The 20,459-nt window shown below is 38.6% G+C and overlaps 2 protein-coding genes across 6 annotated transcripts in view; one reads left to right on the top strand and one right to left on the bottom strand.

The window, feature by feature from the left end:
• The window catches only part of WARS1 (tryptophanyl-tRNA synthetase 1), a 27,171-nt gene extending 12,481 nt beyond the window's left edge, over positions 1 to 14,690 (bottom strand). Inside the window, exons 1-4 of one of the 2 annotated variants that reach the window (XM_074908666.1) lie at positions 14,582 to 14,690; positions 9,619 to 9,832; positions 8,332 to 8,539; positions 846 to 954 (exon numbers count right to left, since the gene is read on the bottom strand). In XM_074908666.1, the coding sequence (XP_074764767.1) occupies positions 846 to 954; positions 8,332 to 8,539; positions 9,619 to 9,732 (431 nt within the window). In that variant the 5' untranslated portion in view covers positions 9,733 to 9,832; positions 14,582 to 14,690. Of the gene's footprint in view, positions 1 to 845; positions 955 to 8,331; positions 8,540 to 9,618; positions 9,833 to 13,141; positions 13,277 to 14,581 lie in introns of those variants that run through there. The other variant, XM_074908667.1, reaches the window with a different exon arrangement.
• A 257-nt stretch (positions 14,691 to 14,947) lies between these two features.
• The window catches only part of WDR25 (WD repeat domain 25), a 69,589-nt gene continuing 64,077 nt past the window's right edge, over positions 14,948 to 20,459 (top strand). For 2 of the 4 annotated variants that reach the window (XM_074909288.1, XM_074909291.1), the window contains exons 1-2: positions 15,816 to 16,122; positions 17,666 to 18,441. In XM_074909288.1, the coding sequence (XP_074765389.1) occupies positions 17,725 to 18,441 (717 nt within the window). In that variant the 5' untranslated portion in view covers positions 15,816 to 16,122; positions 17,666 to 17,724. The other 2 variants (XM_074909289.1, XM_074909290.1) reach the window with 2 other exon arrangements.

Here is a 20,459-nt window from a genome sequence, read left to right on the forward strand (position 1 = left end):
AGCTTCTATTCAAAATCCAAGTGCTTTTAAAGCCAAACATAGTTGTAAATAAAATATAGTGTGTTAAGCATTCTAGAAATAAAAAAGTTTTGGTTGTTCATTTGTTTAATTTAAGAAAAGTATTAATTGTCTCCTTCAATCTCCATGAAAAAAAAAACGCAAAGAAAAATTAACCTAAAAATTAAAGTTAATATTTAAATTAAAATTTTAAAATACGCAACTTTTAAAATTACTTAATTGGATAATAATTTCTAAGGCCTAGTAAAACAGAGCTACGAATCATTTCCCAAATAGTTTCAAACACCAGCTTGGAATGATCTCTGGTGGAGGTTATGCCCTGAATCACACTCAGGCACTTATATGTAACGTGCTACCTGCCATAGGCCAAAAGCCCATGCATGCTAACAACTAAACAGTGGGGATGACTGGCAGGCTGGTGCTTAAGATTATTCCCTGAGCCCTTTTTATATAATAATACAGATGTATAGGTCCACAGGACATGTGGACCCTTGTTGAAATCAGCAGGACTTCACATGAGCCCTGGAGATCCCTGCTAGGCCAATGCCTTTCTCTGTCTGCACATGTAGAGTCAAAATGGAACACGTACAAAGCAAAGATTCTGTGCACTTTTCTTCAGTTTGGGATTAGTGAGGACATATCAGAAACTGATGCAATCAAGGTTTTCAAATGTTGCCAGAGAAAATCTGCAGTAGTTCCTAATTTCAAATGGCACAGTTGGTTTACCTTGGTATAAAAGAACACCGGTCTTTTGCTATTCATGGGTTTCTTCCAATTATGCTCACATAAAATCTACCTTTTTGAATTTTAAACCAAGAAAAACTCACCTGTGAGAAAAAAAGATTCCTCTACGTAGAAAGCGGTGAGGTTTTTGCCCAGTGGCTCTTTCTATTCGATTGATCAGATCTGTGTCAATTTTACTGCTGCCAAACCGTACTGTAATCATAAAATGTTAAAAAAAGAAATAAAATAAGCATTGCATAGCTACAACCAGATCTTGGATTACCAAAAACATACCAATGCAGCCTAGATTAAAAAGGACATCTTCAAGTCTCAGGTAAAATGACTAGATTTTCCTGATTCTTGCCTAAAGTCCCAGCAGTCATCTCTAGTACTAACTCTATGCTAGGATGCCCAGTCCATTCAAAACACACAGTATTGCTCCATCCCTGACTGATTATAATTGCAGTCTTCTTACAGCAGAAATATTGATATTCACAACAAAAAACATTCCAAAGAAACATATTTAGGTCAATAACTTGGCCTCTGTAAGCCATAGGATAAAAATGTCTGTGAGGCTCTGAATGTTCCTCTTGATGTCTAAGTTTTTTTCCTCGAGTAACATGGTTTTTCACTTTCCAACCCCAAATACTCAAAGACATATACCTGCCGCTCACTCAAACCAGGACATTAACAAACTTAATTCCTCTTTTATATGGATATAGGAGACACTGCTCCCCTCAAGAGGCTTGAAAAGGTAATGCATAATATTCTTCATGGTAATCAAGAAAGACATTACTCGGTGGTTTAGGAAATCAGCTGACTAATAAAACAACATATTCAGATGTAGTCATTTAATTCAAAAAAACGTTGCAATAGATTGAAATAGCAGTATTTTTCCTATTCCAAATCAAACCGAACTGTGGAAGTCTTTTGTTTCTTCAGTAAAGTTTCCTCTACTCCAGTCTGAATTCTTGGACCCTAGTAAGCAGGTCAATCTCCATAATATGGACTTGAACAAAAAAATCTAGACAAGAATCTACTCTTTGCTACTACTCTGCTCTACTTAACATTAGAACAACTTGCACTATTAATTATTTGGAATGCCAAAGTATTCAAAAGAACAAAACAGAGACTCTGGATGTAAAGATATTTTATATGTAGAAAATATCTAGATCCATCTATTACAACTATCTTACTAAAGAGACTACACTGTCCAATTCCATGGTTATAAGTCCACTTGGGAGAAGCACTTTGGGTTTTCCTAGCTGTAACAGAAAATATTTGTTCCACAGGAACATATTGCTGACACTTAACAATTTTCAAATATTTTGACAGTTTCCTAAGGAAACCAGATACAAATTAATTTTAAACCATTCATTATGCAGCTAGTAAACTATGACTTACATGACTATCATACTTTTGCCCTGTGGAAAACACAACAATCACTTTGAATGCCCCACACAGAATCAGGTTTACTTTAAATTCCCTCCTTACACACATTCCTGCTTCTAAATATTCAATTTATTTTTTAAGCCAAAAGCCAGTAGCATTAAAAGCCTTCCTACAGGAATATTGTAATTAACCAAAACGTCCTTCCAAAGACTACAACTTTCTACAGAGGAGGTAGGCTTCTAATGTTACACTCTAGCACACAGTCATGATCCCTAGCTGGACAGCATAACAATTTACACCACTGCACAACAGAGACTGATTCCAGCTGGAGGCAGAGCTCTCTACCTGTGCTGGTTACCCAGTGTACTGCCTTGGGTATGCAACTCATTTTACAAAGAAAATTAACCTGCAGGGACAGCAAGGAATATTAAGCACACTGGTGTTATTTGAAAAGCCAAATATTCAGGCACTCTGGGCTTATTATACTAGACTAGATGAATTTCTCCCCCAGAAAAGGGAAAGGAAAAGAGGCCTTCCATCCCTTTACAGCACAGGTTCTCGAAGCACAGCATGGAGGCTATTTTTAGTCCATCAAGGCTTTGCATACATCTCAAAAAAGACTATTTAAACCATGGCCATTCTAATAATTGAGACTGCAGTGTTCCCAAGGGATTTATGAGAGACAGAAGAGTCAGACCAACATGTACCCTGGAGCACCAGGATGCTGAGAAGCCCTACATACAGGGAGTTCCTCTCCTACACTCTGGCTGAAAATGGGGAAGTGTGTTCGCTGTGTGTTTTTTCATTTTGTTATATGAACTATTCACTGAAGAGCCTTTCACAAACAAAAATCAGGAAGCCCCACTAAAAGAAAGACTTAATCTTGATGGGAAAGAAGAGTGGTAATGTATCCAATTTGAGCATCAACTTGGAAGTAAGCATTTCTGCTGTTCCAGAACCTCTATATCCATTTCATTTTCTTCTAGAATTACTGGTTATGCACAGCATTACTATGAGGTTTTTGTATGTAGTCATTAAACTTGAAGTTAATAGAAATTAATTACTAAATGGGAGGAAAAACTAGGCATATTATCACAGAATCAGAGAATGGTTTGGTTTGGAATGGACTTTCAAAGGTCATCTAATTCAACCCCAGTGCCATGGGCAGGGACATCTTCAACTCGATCAGGTTGCTCAAAGCCCCGTCCAACCTGACCTTGAACGTTTCCAGGGATGGGGCATCTACCACCTCTCTGGGCAACCTGTTCTAGTGTTTCACCATGCTCATTGTAAAAATTTCTCCCTCATACCTAGTCTGAGTCTTTTAGTTTAAAACCATGACTCCTTGTTCTATCGCTACAAGACTTTCTAAAAAGTCTCTTCCCATCTATCTTACAAGATGCCTTTAAGTACTGAAAGGCTGCAATAGGGTGTCCCTAGAGCCTTCTCTTCTCTAGGCTCAACAACCCCAACTCTCTCAGCCTTTCCTCATAGGAGAGGTGTTCCAGCTCTCTGATCACTTTTGTGGTACTCCTCTGGACCCCCTCCAACTGTCTTACTTGTGCTGAGGACTCCAGAACTGGATGCAGCACCCCAGGTTGGGTTTCACCAGAGCGGAGTAGAGGGGCAGAATCACCTCCCTTGACGTGCTGGCCACACCTCCTTTGATGCAGCCCAGGATATGGTTGGCTTTCTGAGCTGCAACTGCACATTTCTGGCTCATGTCCAGCTCTTCATCCACCTGTACCCCCAAGTCCTTCTCTGCAGGGCTGCTCTCAATCCTTTCATCCCTGAGCCTGTACTGATATGAGGGGTTACCCCCATCCGTGTGTAGGACCTTGCACTTGCCCTTGTTGAACCTCATGAGGTTCACATGGGCCCACTTCTTGAACTTGTCTAAGTCCCTCTGGATGACATCCTGTCCCTCAGGCATGTCAACTGCACCACTTAGCTTGGTGTTTGCACCGTGGGAAACAAGTACCTGCTTACAACTGTCCATTCACTCCAGGTGAATCAAGTAGGGTTATCATACTAGGGAAGCACTGGGCCCATCCACTGACCCGTTAAATTAAGTACCACTAAAAGAGATGAATGCTGGTACAAGAGACAGCAACCACTGGCTTCAATGTGTGGTTTCCAAGTGTTATTGCATCTGCTTGTCGTAAACAAACCTTAATCACTGAATAAATTTCCTCCTAGCAAATAAAATGCATTTCAAAATGGCAAAGTAATTATAATCTGAATGGATGCTAAAAAGAGACCAAATGAACATGAAAATGTTTGATTCAGCAGAACAATAGCAACCGGTAAGAGGCTAATCTTACAGAAACAGAAAACATGAGAATGCTCCAGCTTAATTGGGGCTGGCCACCCTAGAAATATTTGTATGCTGTCAGGGAAAGTGATTAAAAGCTCTCTGATATATAGAGCACTGGAAATGCCTAAATATCTTTATTAAACATTCACAGACTGCACAACTCCCTTTTCTTTGTCCATCTTCACCTTTCTTGTCAAAAAATTGGGTAATTTTTCCCAATCTATTTCTTCTTATTCCTTTTATGTGGACATTCAAAACATTTTAGGCTATCGACAAAAATCTGCCTTCCTAAACAGCTTCTGACAAGGACAGAGTCTCCACTCCTTAAGAAGCTTTAAAAAAATTCCTAGTGTGCTTTTGATCTCCAGTGTCCTAGCTTTTACCAAAAGTCAGCTTTCACCTCACTGTAAATAAGATGTCCTGAGAGCTGGCATTTTCAAAAGCATATTTACATTTACTGAAAATTTATTGTGTACTTTTCCTCTTTGCCATTGCCATGCTATATTTACATACAGAAAACTAATAACCTATTTGTTATACAATAACTTTACTGACCAGGATGGTCTCAATAATCTTTAAACAGTCATGACAACTGGGGGAGGTTCCTGGGGGCTGGAAGAAAGCAAATACCACTCCTACCTTCAAGGAGGGCAAGAAGAAGGAACTGTGGAACTACAGGCTGCCAGCCTCAACCCAATCTCTGGGCATGTGATGGGACAAATAATTGTGGAAACCATTCCCAAACATTATTAAAAACATGAAGGTGACTGGCAGTAGTCAGCATGGACTTATGAATGGGAAATCATGCCAGACCAACTTAATAGCCTACTGTGATGATGACTAGCCTAATAGAGGAGGCAAGAACAGTGGATATTGTTTATCTCAACTTTAGTAAGACTTTTGACACCATCTCCCATCTCATTCTCACAGATAACTGATGAAGTCTGGACTAGCTAAGTGGACAGTATAAGGTGAACTGAAAACTGGTTGAACCATCAAGCTCAAAGGGTTGTGACCAGCAGCACAAAGTCCAGCTGGAGCCCAATATTTTTGTGTATTTGTGTAACCTGGGGGTTGATATTGGTGCCAATACTAACATCTTCATTAATGATGTGGATGGTGGGACAGAGTACACCCTCAGCACGTTTGCAGATGAAACAATACTGGGAGGGGTAGCTGATACAACATACGGTTGTGTTGCCATTCAGGAGGACCTCAGTAGGCTGGAGAAATGGGACTGACAAGTATCTCATGAAGTTCAACAAAAGTGAATGCAAAGTCCTGAATATGGGAAGGAATAACTCCATACACTGGGCAGGGGTCCAACTGGCTGGAAAGCAGCTTGGCAGACAAGGACCCTGGGGTGCCTACAAGGACCCTTGTCCTGGTAGACAAGGAATTGAACACAAGCCAGCAATTCACTTCTGTGGCACTTGAAGGTCAAAGGCCTATGGACTGCATTAGGAACAGCACTGCCAGAATGTCAAGGGAAGTGATCCTTCCCCTAGATGCAGCACTGATGAGACAAACCTGGAGCACTGGGCCCAGTTCTGGGCTCTAGCGTAAGAAGGACATACTAAAGTGAATCCAGCAAATGGCCATGAAGATGAAGGGCTTAGAGCTTCTGTCATACAAGGAAAGGTTGGGTTGAGAGAGCTGGGATTGTTGAGCTTGGGGAAGAGAAGGCTCAGGAGGAATCTCATCAATGTGTATAACTATGTGATTAGGGGAGGTGGCGGGAGAGTAAAGACGACAGTACCAGACTTTTCTCAGTGATGCCCAGTGAAAGGACAAGAGGCAGTGGACATAATTTGAAATAAAAGAGATTCCATTTAACCTTCATATTGTGCACATGGTCAAATACTCGAACAGGTTGCCCAGGAAGGTCATATGATCTCCATTCTTGGAAATAACAGAAATCCTGCTGGAAAAGGTCCTGAGCAACCTGCTCTATTTGACTCTACTTTGAGGAGGGGAGTTGACTAGACGATCTACAAAAATCCCTGACAACTTCAACCATTTTATATCACTTGCAATATTCAGCTCATCAAATTATCAGCATGGTTAGCATATAAAGCTCTTTCTCACTTAACCCTCTGCTCTTTGCTCATGCTCAAAAAAAATACAATATTCTAGGGATGTTCATGTCTAGTACTCGGCTAACAAACTTTTCTTCCCAGAATGTCTTCAGGCTTTTGTTACACTTTTGTTGTGTAACCATACACTTAAGTGCATGTCTAGGACAACTATTTGAGAAGAATATCCCTTTCAATTGCATAGTGCTTTTAGCACTTTCATTTCTTCTATATTTGAGTAAACACAAGCACACTGACAACTTTCTCTGGTACCACTAGTAAACAGATTATAGGTGCAACAAAAATTTCCTTAACAGTAAGAGCTATCAGATGTCAAGTTCTTGGACAATACTTTTTATTATTATTTTTGAAAAGTGAAGTAAGAAGAGGAAGTTTATCAATGATAAGCAGTAACCATCTCACTTCCTGAAGTGGCTAGGCTAGCACTCTTTGAAAAATTTCCAATACATCACTTAGAACAAGCAAAATTACTCATCTACCAAATTCCCCAATCTGCTAGTTGAGTAAATAAGTAAAAACCCTTTAGGCTAACCCATCACTCTATGATAGATCAAAAGGTCATACATACACACACATACATAAACAGCTACTGGAAAAAAGGGCATTGCTGTCAGGCTTTAACATGGCTTTAGAGAACTGATTTACAGTGAAGTCACGTTAGTCACCCTCAGAAAGACCTTGAGATTGGGCCAACGTAAGTATTCTACTCTTCCCACTTCTCTACCAACACCCCCAAGAAAACAAAAAACCTTCTCCATACCTCCTACACAACTAACAACATGATGAGAGATCTTATCCACTTCTAGATTCTAACAATTGTCTTTTTTCCTTCTCCCTCACTGAGGTATATTTTTCTTTGCACACTTCTCCCTTTCCAACTTTTTCTTTCTCCTATTACCTTCTGCAGACTAAGCCAATATGCACATACATTTGACATTATCTTACAATAACATCAGAGAGTTAAAAAAATGACGACACAAGCAACTGAGCTCCCAAAAGCAAATATATGATTATTCCCACATAAGAGTGTATATTCTATTGTGAGAAACAAGCTAGTATGCAGACACCAGCGATATACAACTGAGGTACTAAATATGATCTGAAGACTGACAATAATTATAAAAAGCAGAAATAACAAAAAATAATGAATATTTCTCTCACATGTTTCTAAGCTAGACTCAAAAAAGCTATTAAAATAGAGGACTGTAAAACAAATAAGGAAATAACCCCCTGTTTCTTAAATGAGAAAAACTTAGCAAGTTTTGTAACACCTCTGTCTAAAATAGTTCCCATTACATTGCACATTTTTCCAATGAGGTATATCTTCATCTCAACCAGAACCCGGCTGCTTGATAGCGTGTCTTCTGAAGAAGACACTACACTTAGAAATTTCTGTGTTAATTTTGTATCATCCCCGTTCTCCCTAATTCAGAAGTCAAAGCAGATATGGAGAGATGGTAGGAAGAATCCTACAGCCTGGCCAGAATGCTCCAGGCTCTAGCTGTTCTGCATCACAGCCACTAAAGATGCAGATACTCAGTCACGGTGTCTTTTTTAAATGGAAAAGTTCTTTGCAAAGTATTTAAGTCTTCCACAGGAAATCCCTGCCTGTGGAAATCAAGTCCTATGGCAAATTCTTTAGACAAGCGAATGCTAAGATTAGACATAAATTAAATGTTACCTACGATGGTTTTGATCAGGATTTGTTATGATCCCTTGCTGGTTTTGTGGTCATTAGGATCACTTTACATAAATTCCTTAGTAGCAGTAAATTAGGAGTTATACCTATGAGTTTGTCATAATCCACGCCTTTAGCATTTGATGTCTGCACAGTCCAGGGGTCCACAAAATCCTCATCCTCTTCTTTACTTGTACCATTGTTTATTAATACAAGATCTCTTGGAGGCAAACCTGCCTGGTAATCTTGTCCTGTTGTTGTTTTATATAACAGTTTTAATGATAATAGCATTCTCACTGCTGCTTCAATTTCATCCTGAATAAAGGAAAAAAATGTGTTTAATACACTTAAGATAAACGGTTACATTAATGTCCTGACCTTTCAAAATCCTGCATACATGCTTTGACTTGAATTGCATTATTCATAAACTCTAAGCCTTTATTTACACATTTGCAGCATCACTGCCAAAAAGCAGAAGAAAAGCAAATAGCACGTAATCATTTCCTAATCGTCAGAATTTAGAAAATCACCATTACCAAGATATTTAAAGCACCTCTCTCACTTATCAATTTCTGCCTGAGGAAAAAAAATGCTTGCCTGCTTTTCAGAGGTATAACAAGCTTAACATTTTAAGCACAAATTTCAAATATAATATAAATGATTACCTAATATACTTTAAAATGCTTTTAGTGGCTCACCTTAAAATAATTTATTCATTACAGTTCATTGACAGACTTGAAACTAGCACAAAAAATTCTTTACAATTTTTATGGTTATGACCTTTTTAATACAAAGCTATTGTAACATCTCATGCAAGCAATAAATAGATCAACATTTTATTCAACTCCATTTTCTAGGCTTACTCCTTAGAGGCACTACTCTAAGTGAACCCATATTAAAACTGAGCTCTCTGCCAACATAGCGATGACAGAATAGGGAATTTGAAATTAATGGCGAATTACTAAATTACTTAAAGGAGATTAAGCAGGGACTGTCAGTAAAGTTACAGGAAGACATATTTGCTAATGTGTACAATAATTAATGAAGAAAAATATTTTAAAGAAGCATCTAAAACCAGGGAAGAATGCAAGTGATATAAATTTTACTTGAAAACCAAATGCCTTGGATCTTGTCGCATAGCGTGGCAACTGGCTGAAGCAGACTTCTAAGCCTATGATTCTCTGTTCTTACTTCAGGAATGAAAAACTTTTCTCTTGCTGGTGACTACCTTGCTCCAGGTATGTCCACAGTTCACACAATGGACATAAATATTTTTTAACAAGACTTTTTTCTTTATGTAATACAAAATAGATCTCAGAACAATCATATTCTTTGGCACTGTTAAAGACAGACCTAACTTGAGAAAGGTCTTGCAAAACATGAAATAGAAATACCTTTGCTGCTTTTCCGGCTTTCAGTGCTCTGACTTTCTCTCCTTGTTCAGTTACTCTTTCGAACAGCTGAAGCGGACTCAGAGATTTCAAATCACAGTTTGGACTATCAGCCATTTTGTGAGACTTCAAAAGATCTGTTTATTTACAATCCAACTAAATTTAATGTCTTCTAATTCCTTGGCTTGTAGATTCAAAACAGCAGTAACACGGAGAACTGTAGGGCAAAAAATAGTGTTTTTATTCTTTTATGTATATCTTTAAGATTTGATGAACAGAATAAAAATATAGAAACTATACTGATCCCATACCTAATTCTATTCATATCAGATTGATAAATGTGGAGACATTAACACAATGAGCTTCAGTTTCATACAGAAATGGACTGAGACTGACAAGAGTACCAAATAAATTCAGAGATCACTCTTAATGTTTGTCTATGTATTTAACAGTAGAACACCTTTTCAAAGTCAAACTCCTGACAAAAGTAAAATTAATTAAATATATGTATGATTCAGAGCATCTCAGAACAGTTGGTAGAGGTTATCCCATTCCTGATTAATGCTTTTGCGCTACTTGATACCCTGTCAAATGCTGAATGAGATTTTAATAACTTTCATATGGAATTTTGTCTTAATATATGTAGCATAGTACTTCATCCCAAAGAAAGATATACAAGAGAAAAGCTTAGTCATCTTCTTTACTGCTTTCCTCCAGAGGCCACAAAACACACATGATTAGTGAGAAATGCTGCTTTCTGAAGAACAATCAATCCTTGGGTAAGTAATGCTATAAATTTAAGGAACTGTTTGTTTCTCAGCAGTGCGTAGGAAAAATAACCCTAGGAGACAGCTTAAGATGATGTAATAACAAGAGTAATACCAAGACCAAGGGTAATAACACAGCAGTCTTCCTATGTGCAACATACACCTTGATCACTGGAGTTTCCTAGCATGGAGCACACCCATGCTTCCACACACAGACCCCTCTCCCAGGCTAACATCTATAATGTTGCATATATTAACAATAACATCATCTGAAAGTTTCTTAGCAGTATATTAATTAACAACAACCAAGACTTTGGAAAACTACAACTGCATAGTTTATAGTATGCTAACACAGAAAGTACTGAAAGTTAAATAATGCTGTTAAAATGTTAAGTAAGCATAGAGTTTCTGTTATCAAATGCATTAAAATAATTTTCATTCTGCATTAGAAATATCTTAATCTTTGTCCCATCAGCATAATTGAAAATGTTATAAACCAGCTCTTCTGTACTTAATTTTAATGAATACATTGAACACCTCCTAGTAATTTCAAAGACAGGAAAATCCTGTAACATGGATTGCATTGAATTAACTCATACTTTACTACACATCCTTTCATAAAGGTGGCACAGCAATTCCTTCCTCTGATTTTTCTAAATTTGCTTGATAAATTGTCTTCTGATAATCTCTGATCTAAAACTAGAGTTTTATTTATGTCTAAGAAATCAGGTGAAACTCATCAACCTGCCATGAGTGAAAACCCATTTCAACTGCAAAGGCAGAAATTCTGTATTTTAAGAAACCCTTATTTTCAAAAAATTATTCATGCTCAGCTCTCTGAACAAAATTATGAGGTCTTTAGAACTACATATGCTCTGAATCTTTTTTTTTTTTTGGTAAAAATTCAAGCATCATGCTGTTTAAATATTCAGAACTGAAGATAAACAAGCATTAACTTGACATGGGAAGAGAGTTTTAAAACCATTATGGTTCTGGCTATAGTGAGCTTGCCATATTTACACAGAAGAAAATAAGTGTTAAAAATGGGTAAGGAGGACACCATCTGTTAGAAAAACAACATTGTAAGTGAAACTGCAACTATCTCAAATGAATCCATTTGGGATGAACATACTACTATAACAAGGTACACAGGGAAGCATATAGAGAATTAGAAAACAATTTCACAAAATCTGAGGCTGTTAAAATGAGATAACAGTGCAGATCCTAATGACAAAAGGGAACTGAGGGAAAAGAAAATTTTCCATTAAAACTATCATTACAACTTGGCCAGGGTTGTGAAGTGCTGCCTCACAATCAGATGTGGTTGACTTATGCAATCACCCCAAGCTATTGCATAGCTTCTTTACTTGAGGAAAGTGATGTCATCTTAATTCATAAACTGATGCTTATTTTACATGTACTATATTCAGATGTGACAGTGACAGTGACAAATTGAAAGAATAGATTAATTTCACAGAGTTGCAAACAGTGGTATGTTGGAAACACAGCATCTACCCTAGAGCATTCTCTGTCATGTCATACCCATAGCCATGAAGAAAGAACTCTGTGCCCATGTAAACTCCTACTGACTTGCACAGGATTATGTCTCTCTGGAGAGACTCCCTAGCACTTTACTGACTCATTGCTACACATGGAGCATGAATAGATTGAGTTTACAAGATACACATGTAACTGAAGTGAATCATAAAAGCTCTTAATAAAAATACACGCTCATTTGGCTCCCTTTTCCCAGAAATGAAAAAGAAGAAACAAAAGCATGTAATAGCTGCATTACCTGTTCAGTGCTATTTCAGAGCCTTCCTTCTAAAAACAATCATTGTAATCACACCCTTAGTTATATTTACATGTATATATTTAACCTGCCGCTGTAAAAAGCCTTCACTTGCCTAGAAAACTTAAGAAGGTTGATTTGGTAACTTGCTGGTTACCAAAACATTATTAAGGCTTTGTTTGTCAGACAGCTGCAATATTCCCAGATTTCAGCTTCAGCTGAATACCCAGAGAAAGCTGAAAGTATATACATCCACTTGCTAATTTAATTCGCTTAGTCTATAAACATTGATACCATACCTAGATTACACAATTGACTAAAATAAGATTTCTGCATTATCAGTAATACTTCAGTTTTTAACCTAAACTCAGTCCCTTAAAAACTTAAAAATTCCAACTGCAAATAAAGGGGTAATTTGAAACATATCAAACAATTATTTGACATATTCCTACAATTTACTTATATTCTTTTATTTGGATACTAGTGTTTTCCTCTTTTTTCATGGGCACAAGATATTTAACTCAGAAAGAAAGCATATAGAGTAAATTCAGATTAGAAAATATTTAAGAAGATTAACACACCCCCATTCTGTAGGAATATGCCAGCGATACTTACTGGCTTCAAATGTTACAAAATAGAAAAAGGTAAACAAGCATTATTCTTTGGTGTAAAACAAATTGTGACTTGGTGTTTTAGCTTAATTCCTGAACGTACATTCTTAATGATAGATTGCCTCCATTCAGAAAGGCTGAAATGTCACAGCTGAGACTGAGCACACATACTGGAAAGCAGTAAAACAGAAAGACTCTTTAAAAAGTTTGGAATATTATGGATTTCAGTTCAGCAAAGAATCCCAGATGAAGGTGCATTTTTGTTAAGTAGTGAAAGTAATTTAGTCACTGCAACAAGAGATGAGGATATTATGATCACAGAATGCAAAAGATATTGACTGCTACCTAAAACTTACCTCTATTTACCTCAGTACTGTCCTTATTTGCTGGTCAAATTCAAGCCAGCAATTCAGTAGTATGGAACACAGGTCTTTATCTTTTGAAATTCATAAATGAAGATGTAAATGGTTTAAAATAAATATCTGGATATTCTGCATTTTATCAGGACATTTTTTCTTGCTTTCTTATTGATATTATGAAAACTAACAATCCCAGACACATTAAATACCATATGCGAAAAGATTTGGAGGAAAAAAAGGATACATGGGAGCTTGAGAATGGACTACTAAGACATTTAGGACCAGACTCTAAGATGAACTGAAAAGTTTCAGTTTCACAGTGTGAACTTGAAAGCCAAGAATTGTGTGTCTTTTCTATCTATGAAATGCATACTAACTTGTAATGGGTATTGCTCTCGTGACTGTTTCAGAGTATTACATCATCATAAGACAAAGCTCAAAAATAATTCTTGGCACAGGTATCAGAAAACAATTGTACTCTCCTCTCTTCCCAGTCTGATGACAATCAGATCTATGATAATTTTCATTGTTTGCTATCTGATTTGGTAAGTTAGAGACCTGAAAATCAAAGAACAGGGTTTCACATTATGTTAAGAAGAGCTCTTCCATGACAAACATTGCATGAAGGTATATCAAGACTTCCAAACACAACAGTGATACAGAAGTCCCCCAGAAATGAATAAAAGAATGTGAATTTAAGTCTGACAGCACTTATGTTCCTGAGAGCTGTTTTGCCTCCTGGAAACAGAACAAAAAGTGAAATTAAAGCAGGTAGCATGCACACAGATGTCATGTAAAATATATCTTCTCCTCCCGCATAGGCTGCATTTTATAGTAGACTTGCCTCCCCAATCATGATAATCATCAATTTATGTATGAAATACAATTAAAATGTACAAGATGATTCCCTGAGATGATGACCACTCAACCACTCCCATCTGAAGAAAATCCAATATGAACCTTTACTGTACTACAGCTTTAAAGAGCTAAGCTCCTGTGCTGGAGTGCTTATACATAAAATTAACCAGCAAGCTACTGTTTTTAACACTGCTGCCCTGCAACAGTCCCCTACCACAGGCCTGCCTGGGCAAGGCAAAGGCTGGCAAGGCCAGCTCTGCCCTCCCTGGGCTGGGCCGCGTTTTCCAGAGTCCAGGACTCTCCCTCTCCCCCCGCCATTTCCCAAGGCAAAAGGCTTTTTCTCCTGACGCACTGGCGAAATAGCCAAGGGAGCTGCGGCCCCAGAGGCTGTGGAAGAAAAAGCCCTTAAGCAGCGCATCGACGTCTCGCTAAGGGAGGGATGAAGTGTGCCGAGCACAGACCCCCACCCCCAGCACCCCGCACCGGCCAGGGGAGCGGCAACAGCTCCCCGGCGAGCCCCTCACACGCCCGCCGGAGTCTTTCACCGAGGCCCCATCCCCTCTCCGGCCCGGCCCTCACCCGCTCGCCGAAGGCCGGCCCGACTCTGACCGGCCCAGCCTGACCCGGCTCGGCGCAGCTCTCTCACGGCTCCCCTGTCACTGCCATTGCATCACCCCCAGCCGGCACGGCGCTCACAACTCCCGGCTGGGAAACGCACACCCCCGGAACCCTGCTTCCCACTGCCCTCCCTTCCCCTACAGTCACCAGCCCAACGAAGCACCCTCCACATCACCCACAGCGGTGGGAGAAGGGCTCCTACGAGCCCAGCGCGCCGTGGTCTGGACCCTGCCCTTCCCAACACTTAGTCTTTGCGGGGGAGCTGTGACACACGGAACTGTTCGAGCATAGCGCCTTGTTTCCACCCGGCGCGCTTTTAAAGGCGGAGCCGCCGTAGGCTGGCCGGTGAGTTCCGGGCCGCGCTGCCGGTGGGGTTGTGCGGCGCAGGTACCCGCGGGGTGCCGCGGGCAGGCTCTGTGGGGGGAAGGCGGTAACGGCGGCGGTGCCGCGGTGGACGCGACCCCACTAATGGCCTTGGTGCCCGGGGGGTGGCGGGAGAGCGCGCGTGTATGGGGAGCGGCAACGGCTGCGGTGCCGGGGGAGAGGGGAAGGGAACGGCCTGGGGGCCAGGGTCCTCCGGAGACCGCCGTCCCGCTCCCTCGGCAGGGGCTGCTGCTGTGGAGGCTGCGGAGGGCCGCGCTGGCGGTCGGTTGGGTGTCGTGCTTCCCCCCTTGGGGGCCGTGGGGCACGAGGAGCGAGGGAGCCCCCGGAGAGGCGGCCGGGCCTCTCGCCTGACCGGGCCTGGGCCGCGGGGCTGACGCCGCCAAGTCCCGCCGTGAGGGGCCAGCAGTGCTGCCCTCAGCTTTTATGTCTTGTCCCTGTTAACGTTTGCGGTTGCTTAGCGGGCGTGTGGTGTTTTGCGTGCCATACTTTGGTTTAATACGCTTGGATAAATCAGTTGTGTGAAAAATGAAAGAAAATAAGAACTCTATGAATTTTCCTCTTAGCTTGTACATTGCAAATCATATTGTTAATAAAGCGTCTAGTTACAGTATGTTTCCAGTGAAGTATGCTGTGGTTTTTTTCACTGCATTTTTCTTTCGTTAGGGCAGCATAAGAAGTTTTGGGGTGCTGTTTCTTTAAAAACAGAAGATGAATGGGAAGTCTTAAGATGACAGACGATTTGCTTTTACAAAAATGCTAACATGTGGGTGATGTGTGTGATGGGATGGGTTTATGGTGCTGAAATATGGAATACTTTTTTTCTAATATCTCATAGGAAATGTTTTTAACCTGATGTGTGCAAGGCACTGTTTTTCACTTACCTCTGAATCTCAGCTTAAATTATTTTGTGTTAAAACATAGTAAAGTAACTTTGGAAGTCTAACCCTATCTGCTTGTGTATCTTCATTTATAGCTTTCAGCCAGAGGTCAACTTCTTACTGTGTTTGTTCTTTGAACATGATGCATTTTGGCTGAGGCCTGTTTTCAGCACTGCAATACAAATATAACCACTTGTTGCAGTTATTGAAGTGCGGTCCTTCAGAGTTACTATTTATTTGGTAAGAGGTTTCAATGTAGTGCTAAAATTTACTATTTTTGAATTGAATTGTTAGTTAATCTTTCTGGAAACATGGCCTTTTTCTTTAAACAGTACTTATTTTTTTTCCTTGACACTGTTGCTGTCACAGCTGTCATTAACTTCAGATAAAGACAAGATGTCCTCTAGAGGGAGATCTTGATGCTTTTATGTGCTAAAATATTAGTCACCTTGTTTCAGTTAAATGTCTTGTTTGCTTATCTTGGAAAGCCTATATGATGACAAAGGTGTATGTCTTAATAGGAACCTGTCTTCTGGATCTGTTCTTGGAAATTTCATTACAGAATACAGATCATTGCCTCTAATGTAACACTTCTGTAGGTTAAATGAAACATGCTTGTTATAGTTCAAATAGATCTAATTCTGAAGTTAAATGAGTAGCCTTTACAAGTTTCAGATTACTACTCCTGCAGTAGTATTTGTAGGTCCTACATTTGTGACATCAATTCTGCAAATGCTTACATAGATAATGAATTAATGTAGCATTCCCATTTTAGTCAGGTTGCTTTTGAGGGCAGTTTCTTTGCTGACTTTAACCTAGAATTCCAGCAGATGATGTGAAAGTGTTGTGGGTTAAATCACTTCAGCATAAGGAGTGCTAACAGCTGGGCAAGGAAACAAAGAAATAAAACATCCTATTCAATCAATCTTAGCAATTGAAGGATAGCAGTACTTTTTGATTATAAACAGCAGAGGCTGAAAAATTGTTTTTGCAGACACATCAGTTGTTTGAATTTAGTTAACCCTATGCTCCATCCAAATTATTGGAAGAAACTTGGTGAGATTGTTATGGTGGTGAGTTATTCAGCATGTTATGTACTTAGTCTCAGTGTGAGATTTCCTTCTTATAGATACTTTGAAAAAAATTATTCCACAGTAGGTGAAGCATTTATGCTCTTACTTTTCTGTGAGTAAATGCAAATAGTAAATTCGGTGTAGTTTCTGGTGTAAGTCTGTGCTGTAAAACTAAAGGCTGTGTGGAATTTGCTGTGTGGATGTAGTTGGAAAATTTCCTCATACTGCAAGGCTGCTGAATGGGTCAAAAATGTATTTACTTTTTTAGTTATCAGTGGACCCTCTTCATACTTCTTTCAAATCATCTGTTCTGTTAAGAAATAGATACTGTTAGCCTGACTCAAAAATAGCTGTAGTATTTGTATAAATGTACATACCACAACACTGTGTTGTGTGTGTTACTGCAAGTAAGGTTGAAGTGATTTTCAGTACTTGTGTTTCAAGTTTGTTTTCCTTTTCATACTTGTTTTCATTGTTTTATGGTATGCAAATGCATCTCTGCAGTGCATTAAAAATGTATGCAAAGTGCTTGGAGGCAAATGGTGTTGTGCAGTTGAATATACAGATGTGTTAGAGGAATACATTCCATTAATAAATGGGAACAAAAGTTACGGCTTTTTTGTTGAGAAAAGCATATTTATATGCTTAAGTTACTCAAATTGTAGACTCTGTAATAAATTCTGCTCTAAATAATTAATTCTTTATTGTAGATCATAATTTTGGAGGATTTCAGCACTCAGATTTCTGGAGTCTCCTGTGTCTAGCCGTAATGAGTTCATCACTGGTTGCTTATGATGATTCAGACTCTGAGACAGAAACTGGCAAGACTGAAGTCCCCAATACTTCTATCAGACAAACAAGCCATCCAAGTTCATCTGTGAATCGTGTTCAGTACTTTGCACCTGGTGGTTTGGGTACAAAATCTACATATGAAATGCAGCCTACTGAGAACACTGACAGCTCTGGCATGAGCACTGTTTGTGAAGATCCCCCTGAGCATTATGCACAGAATAATAACGCTGATTTGACATCTCCTTATTGTAGGAGACCATACTCTGGCTATACTGCATTATGTATGTCCTACAAAAACTATGAACAGACATCAAGCTCTTCAACAAAGTCTGGAAATGTTGTTTCCCAGAAGAGAATACATAAAGACAGTACTACTGCTATAAAAGGCATTAGACCATATATCCCTAAAAGATTGCGTCAGGAAAATTCCAGTATGCCTGAAAAAACAGAATCTGATCAGAGAGATAGCTCAGTTTGTGATGTTAAGCTAGGGTTATCAGGAGAGCAAACTTCGAGCAAGATCTCTGAATTAATTAAGCCATATTTGGGATCAAAATATAAGTTAACCGAAGTCCCCAAAAGCTTAATATTTTACATGTCTAAACACTGTGGCCCTGTTAATGAAATCCAGTGGTGTCCTGTACGAGAGCAAAGTCACATGCTTCTTTCAGCTTCTATGGATAAAACAATCAAGGTAATGTAAAACAAGATGCTTTGTAAACCAATCATCAAACTTAAAAATACTGTATTAAATAATGATCTTCTGGGAATAACATCTTTGCTTGTTGTGTGTGTTTAACATTTCCACTGTATTCAGAATTTGAGGAGATGCTTTGCAGTACAAGACCCTATTATAAACTTGCAGCTTAATCTTTCACTATACCTATAGTCAGTTCCATTATTTTAGAATGTGGATTTTTTTTTTTGGTGTTAGACATGTCAGTGTTTTAGATTTTAACTTAAGAAGTTAGATTTCTATAAGGTAATTTCTCATGATCTGTATTAACATTAGGTTTTCATTATTTCCTAATTTTTAATGTCACACTGGCCATAAGCACTATGGTCTGGATACAGATTCTGCATTAAGTTATTAAACAACTGACTGCCAACACTGGAATAGTATTTTGAGGAACTTTACCTTTTTCTGACAAGCCTAAGTGACTAATGATGGAGGAGGTATGTCAGGTCAGATGGATTTTCATCTGAACTCATGTGGCAGGCCTTGCATCCCTGAAAAGTGTCCTGTCATGGTCTAAGGAGTCTTATGTAAAGTTTGTTTCAAGGGTTAATTGCTCAATACTTAAAGTGTATTTTTCTTCTAGCTTTAGTGAAATTGGCTTCAGTTCTTTCTTAATTTAGTCACTCCAATGCGTCATACTTTAACAATGGTTAATAAAAATATTTTGTGTATGCTTTCCCAGATATAGGGCTAATGCCACCTCTGGGTTCAAATAATAATCTTCTGGAGTGGGTTTACACAGGAAAATAGTTTTGATAAGAGCACACAGAAAGCATGCTTTACTGTATCTAGCATATTTAACATAGTAGGTACAACTAGTTTAAAACTTGGTTCTAAAATTTAGGGCTTCAATTAAATCCTACTAAGTAACGAGGCAAGAACACCCTTTGTATTGGCATACTTATAGAACCAAAGAAGAGGAGAGAGATTTAAAAATGAATTTGAATTCTGATTTCATGTAGGAAAAAATCTTAAATTATTTTATTAAAATTGTGGGGTTTAAATTTTTTTCTCTTTGACTCTTTTGCTGTTTAATTTGTAGTGAAGAACTGAGTTTCATTTAGTTTGGCTTTTGTATGATTTTTCTTAGAATTTTTTTTCCTTTTCTCTCCTCCTTCTCCAGTTTTGCTATGGGCCTTTGAAATATGTGCTGCCTTTGCATCTTTGAAGCAGTGATGTTCTTGAATCTTGGACAGAGTTTTTGCTTTTTTCTCTTTAATGTCGTTAAAAGCACTGGTGCTCACAGAACAGAAAACTCCAGATCTATAGTGTGAATAGAAGTTACTCCTCTCAACTGCTTATCTTTCATTCTCTTGAGTTATAATAACTTCACTGGTTCTGTAGTCAGCATAACCTATCACACTGTCAAAGTCTGAATATTTTGAACTGTGAATAATTCCTCCTTCATCTGCTTTCCCAAGCTTTTTATATATCTTTGTCTTAAAGATTAAATAGAGGAAAAAAAAGTACCTTTGTTTTTCTTTGCAAGTGTTCTTTAATATATTGAATAAGTTAAATCTTGACTGCTACTTGAAGACCAGACTTAGAAGGAAAATATCAAGATATGCAGAAAGTGCTGATGGATGTTTTTGGTAAGCAGCAATTTAAATTTGGATTGTACAAAACTATATGCACCTCTGACTTCAAAAAGTCAAATTCAGACACATTGTCTTAAAGTGTCACACCATATGCTTCATGTTTGTTTACTATCCCAGAGCCTCATTTAACTGATGAGTGAAACTATGGATGTGTTATATTTGCTAAGCAGTCTAAAATCAAATTTGTTAATTGCAATGTAAAATTATTAAAAAAATGAAATAATAGCCTGTCTCGTCTTCTCAGCAGAAAGAAACATTATTTTTCTAAAGCAGTGTTACCACCCCTGATTGGATGTAGTCTTTAACAGTAAAGCTGGTTTTCGAAGAAATCTAATTAAGTGCCCAAACCATGGAAATTCTGTGTAAATAGAGTAT

Source organism: Athene noctua, chromosome 6 (assembly GCF_965140245.1).
Source record: "Athene noctua chromosome 6, bAthNoc1.hap1.1, whole genome shotgun sequence".
Lineage (NCBI taxonomy): Eukaryota > Metazoa > Chordata > Aves > Strigiformes > Strigidae > Athene > Athene noctua.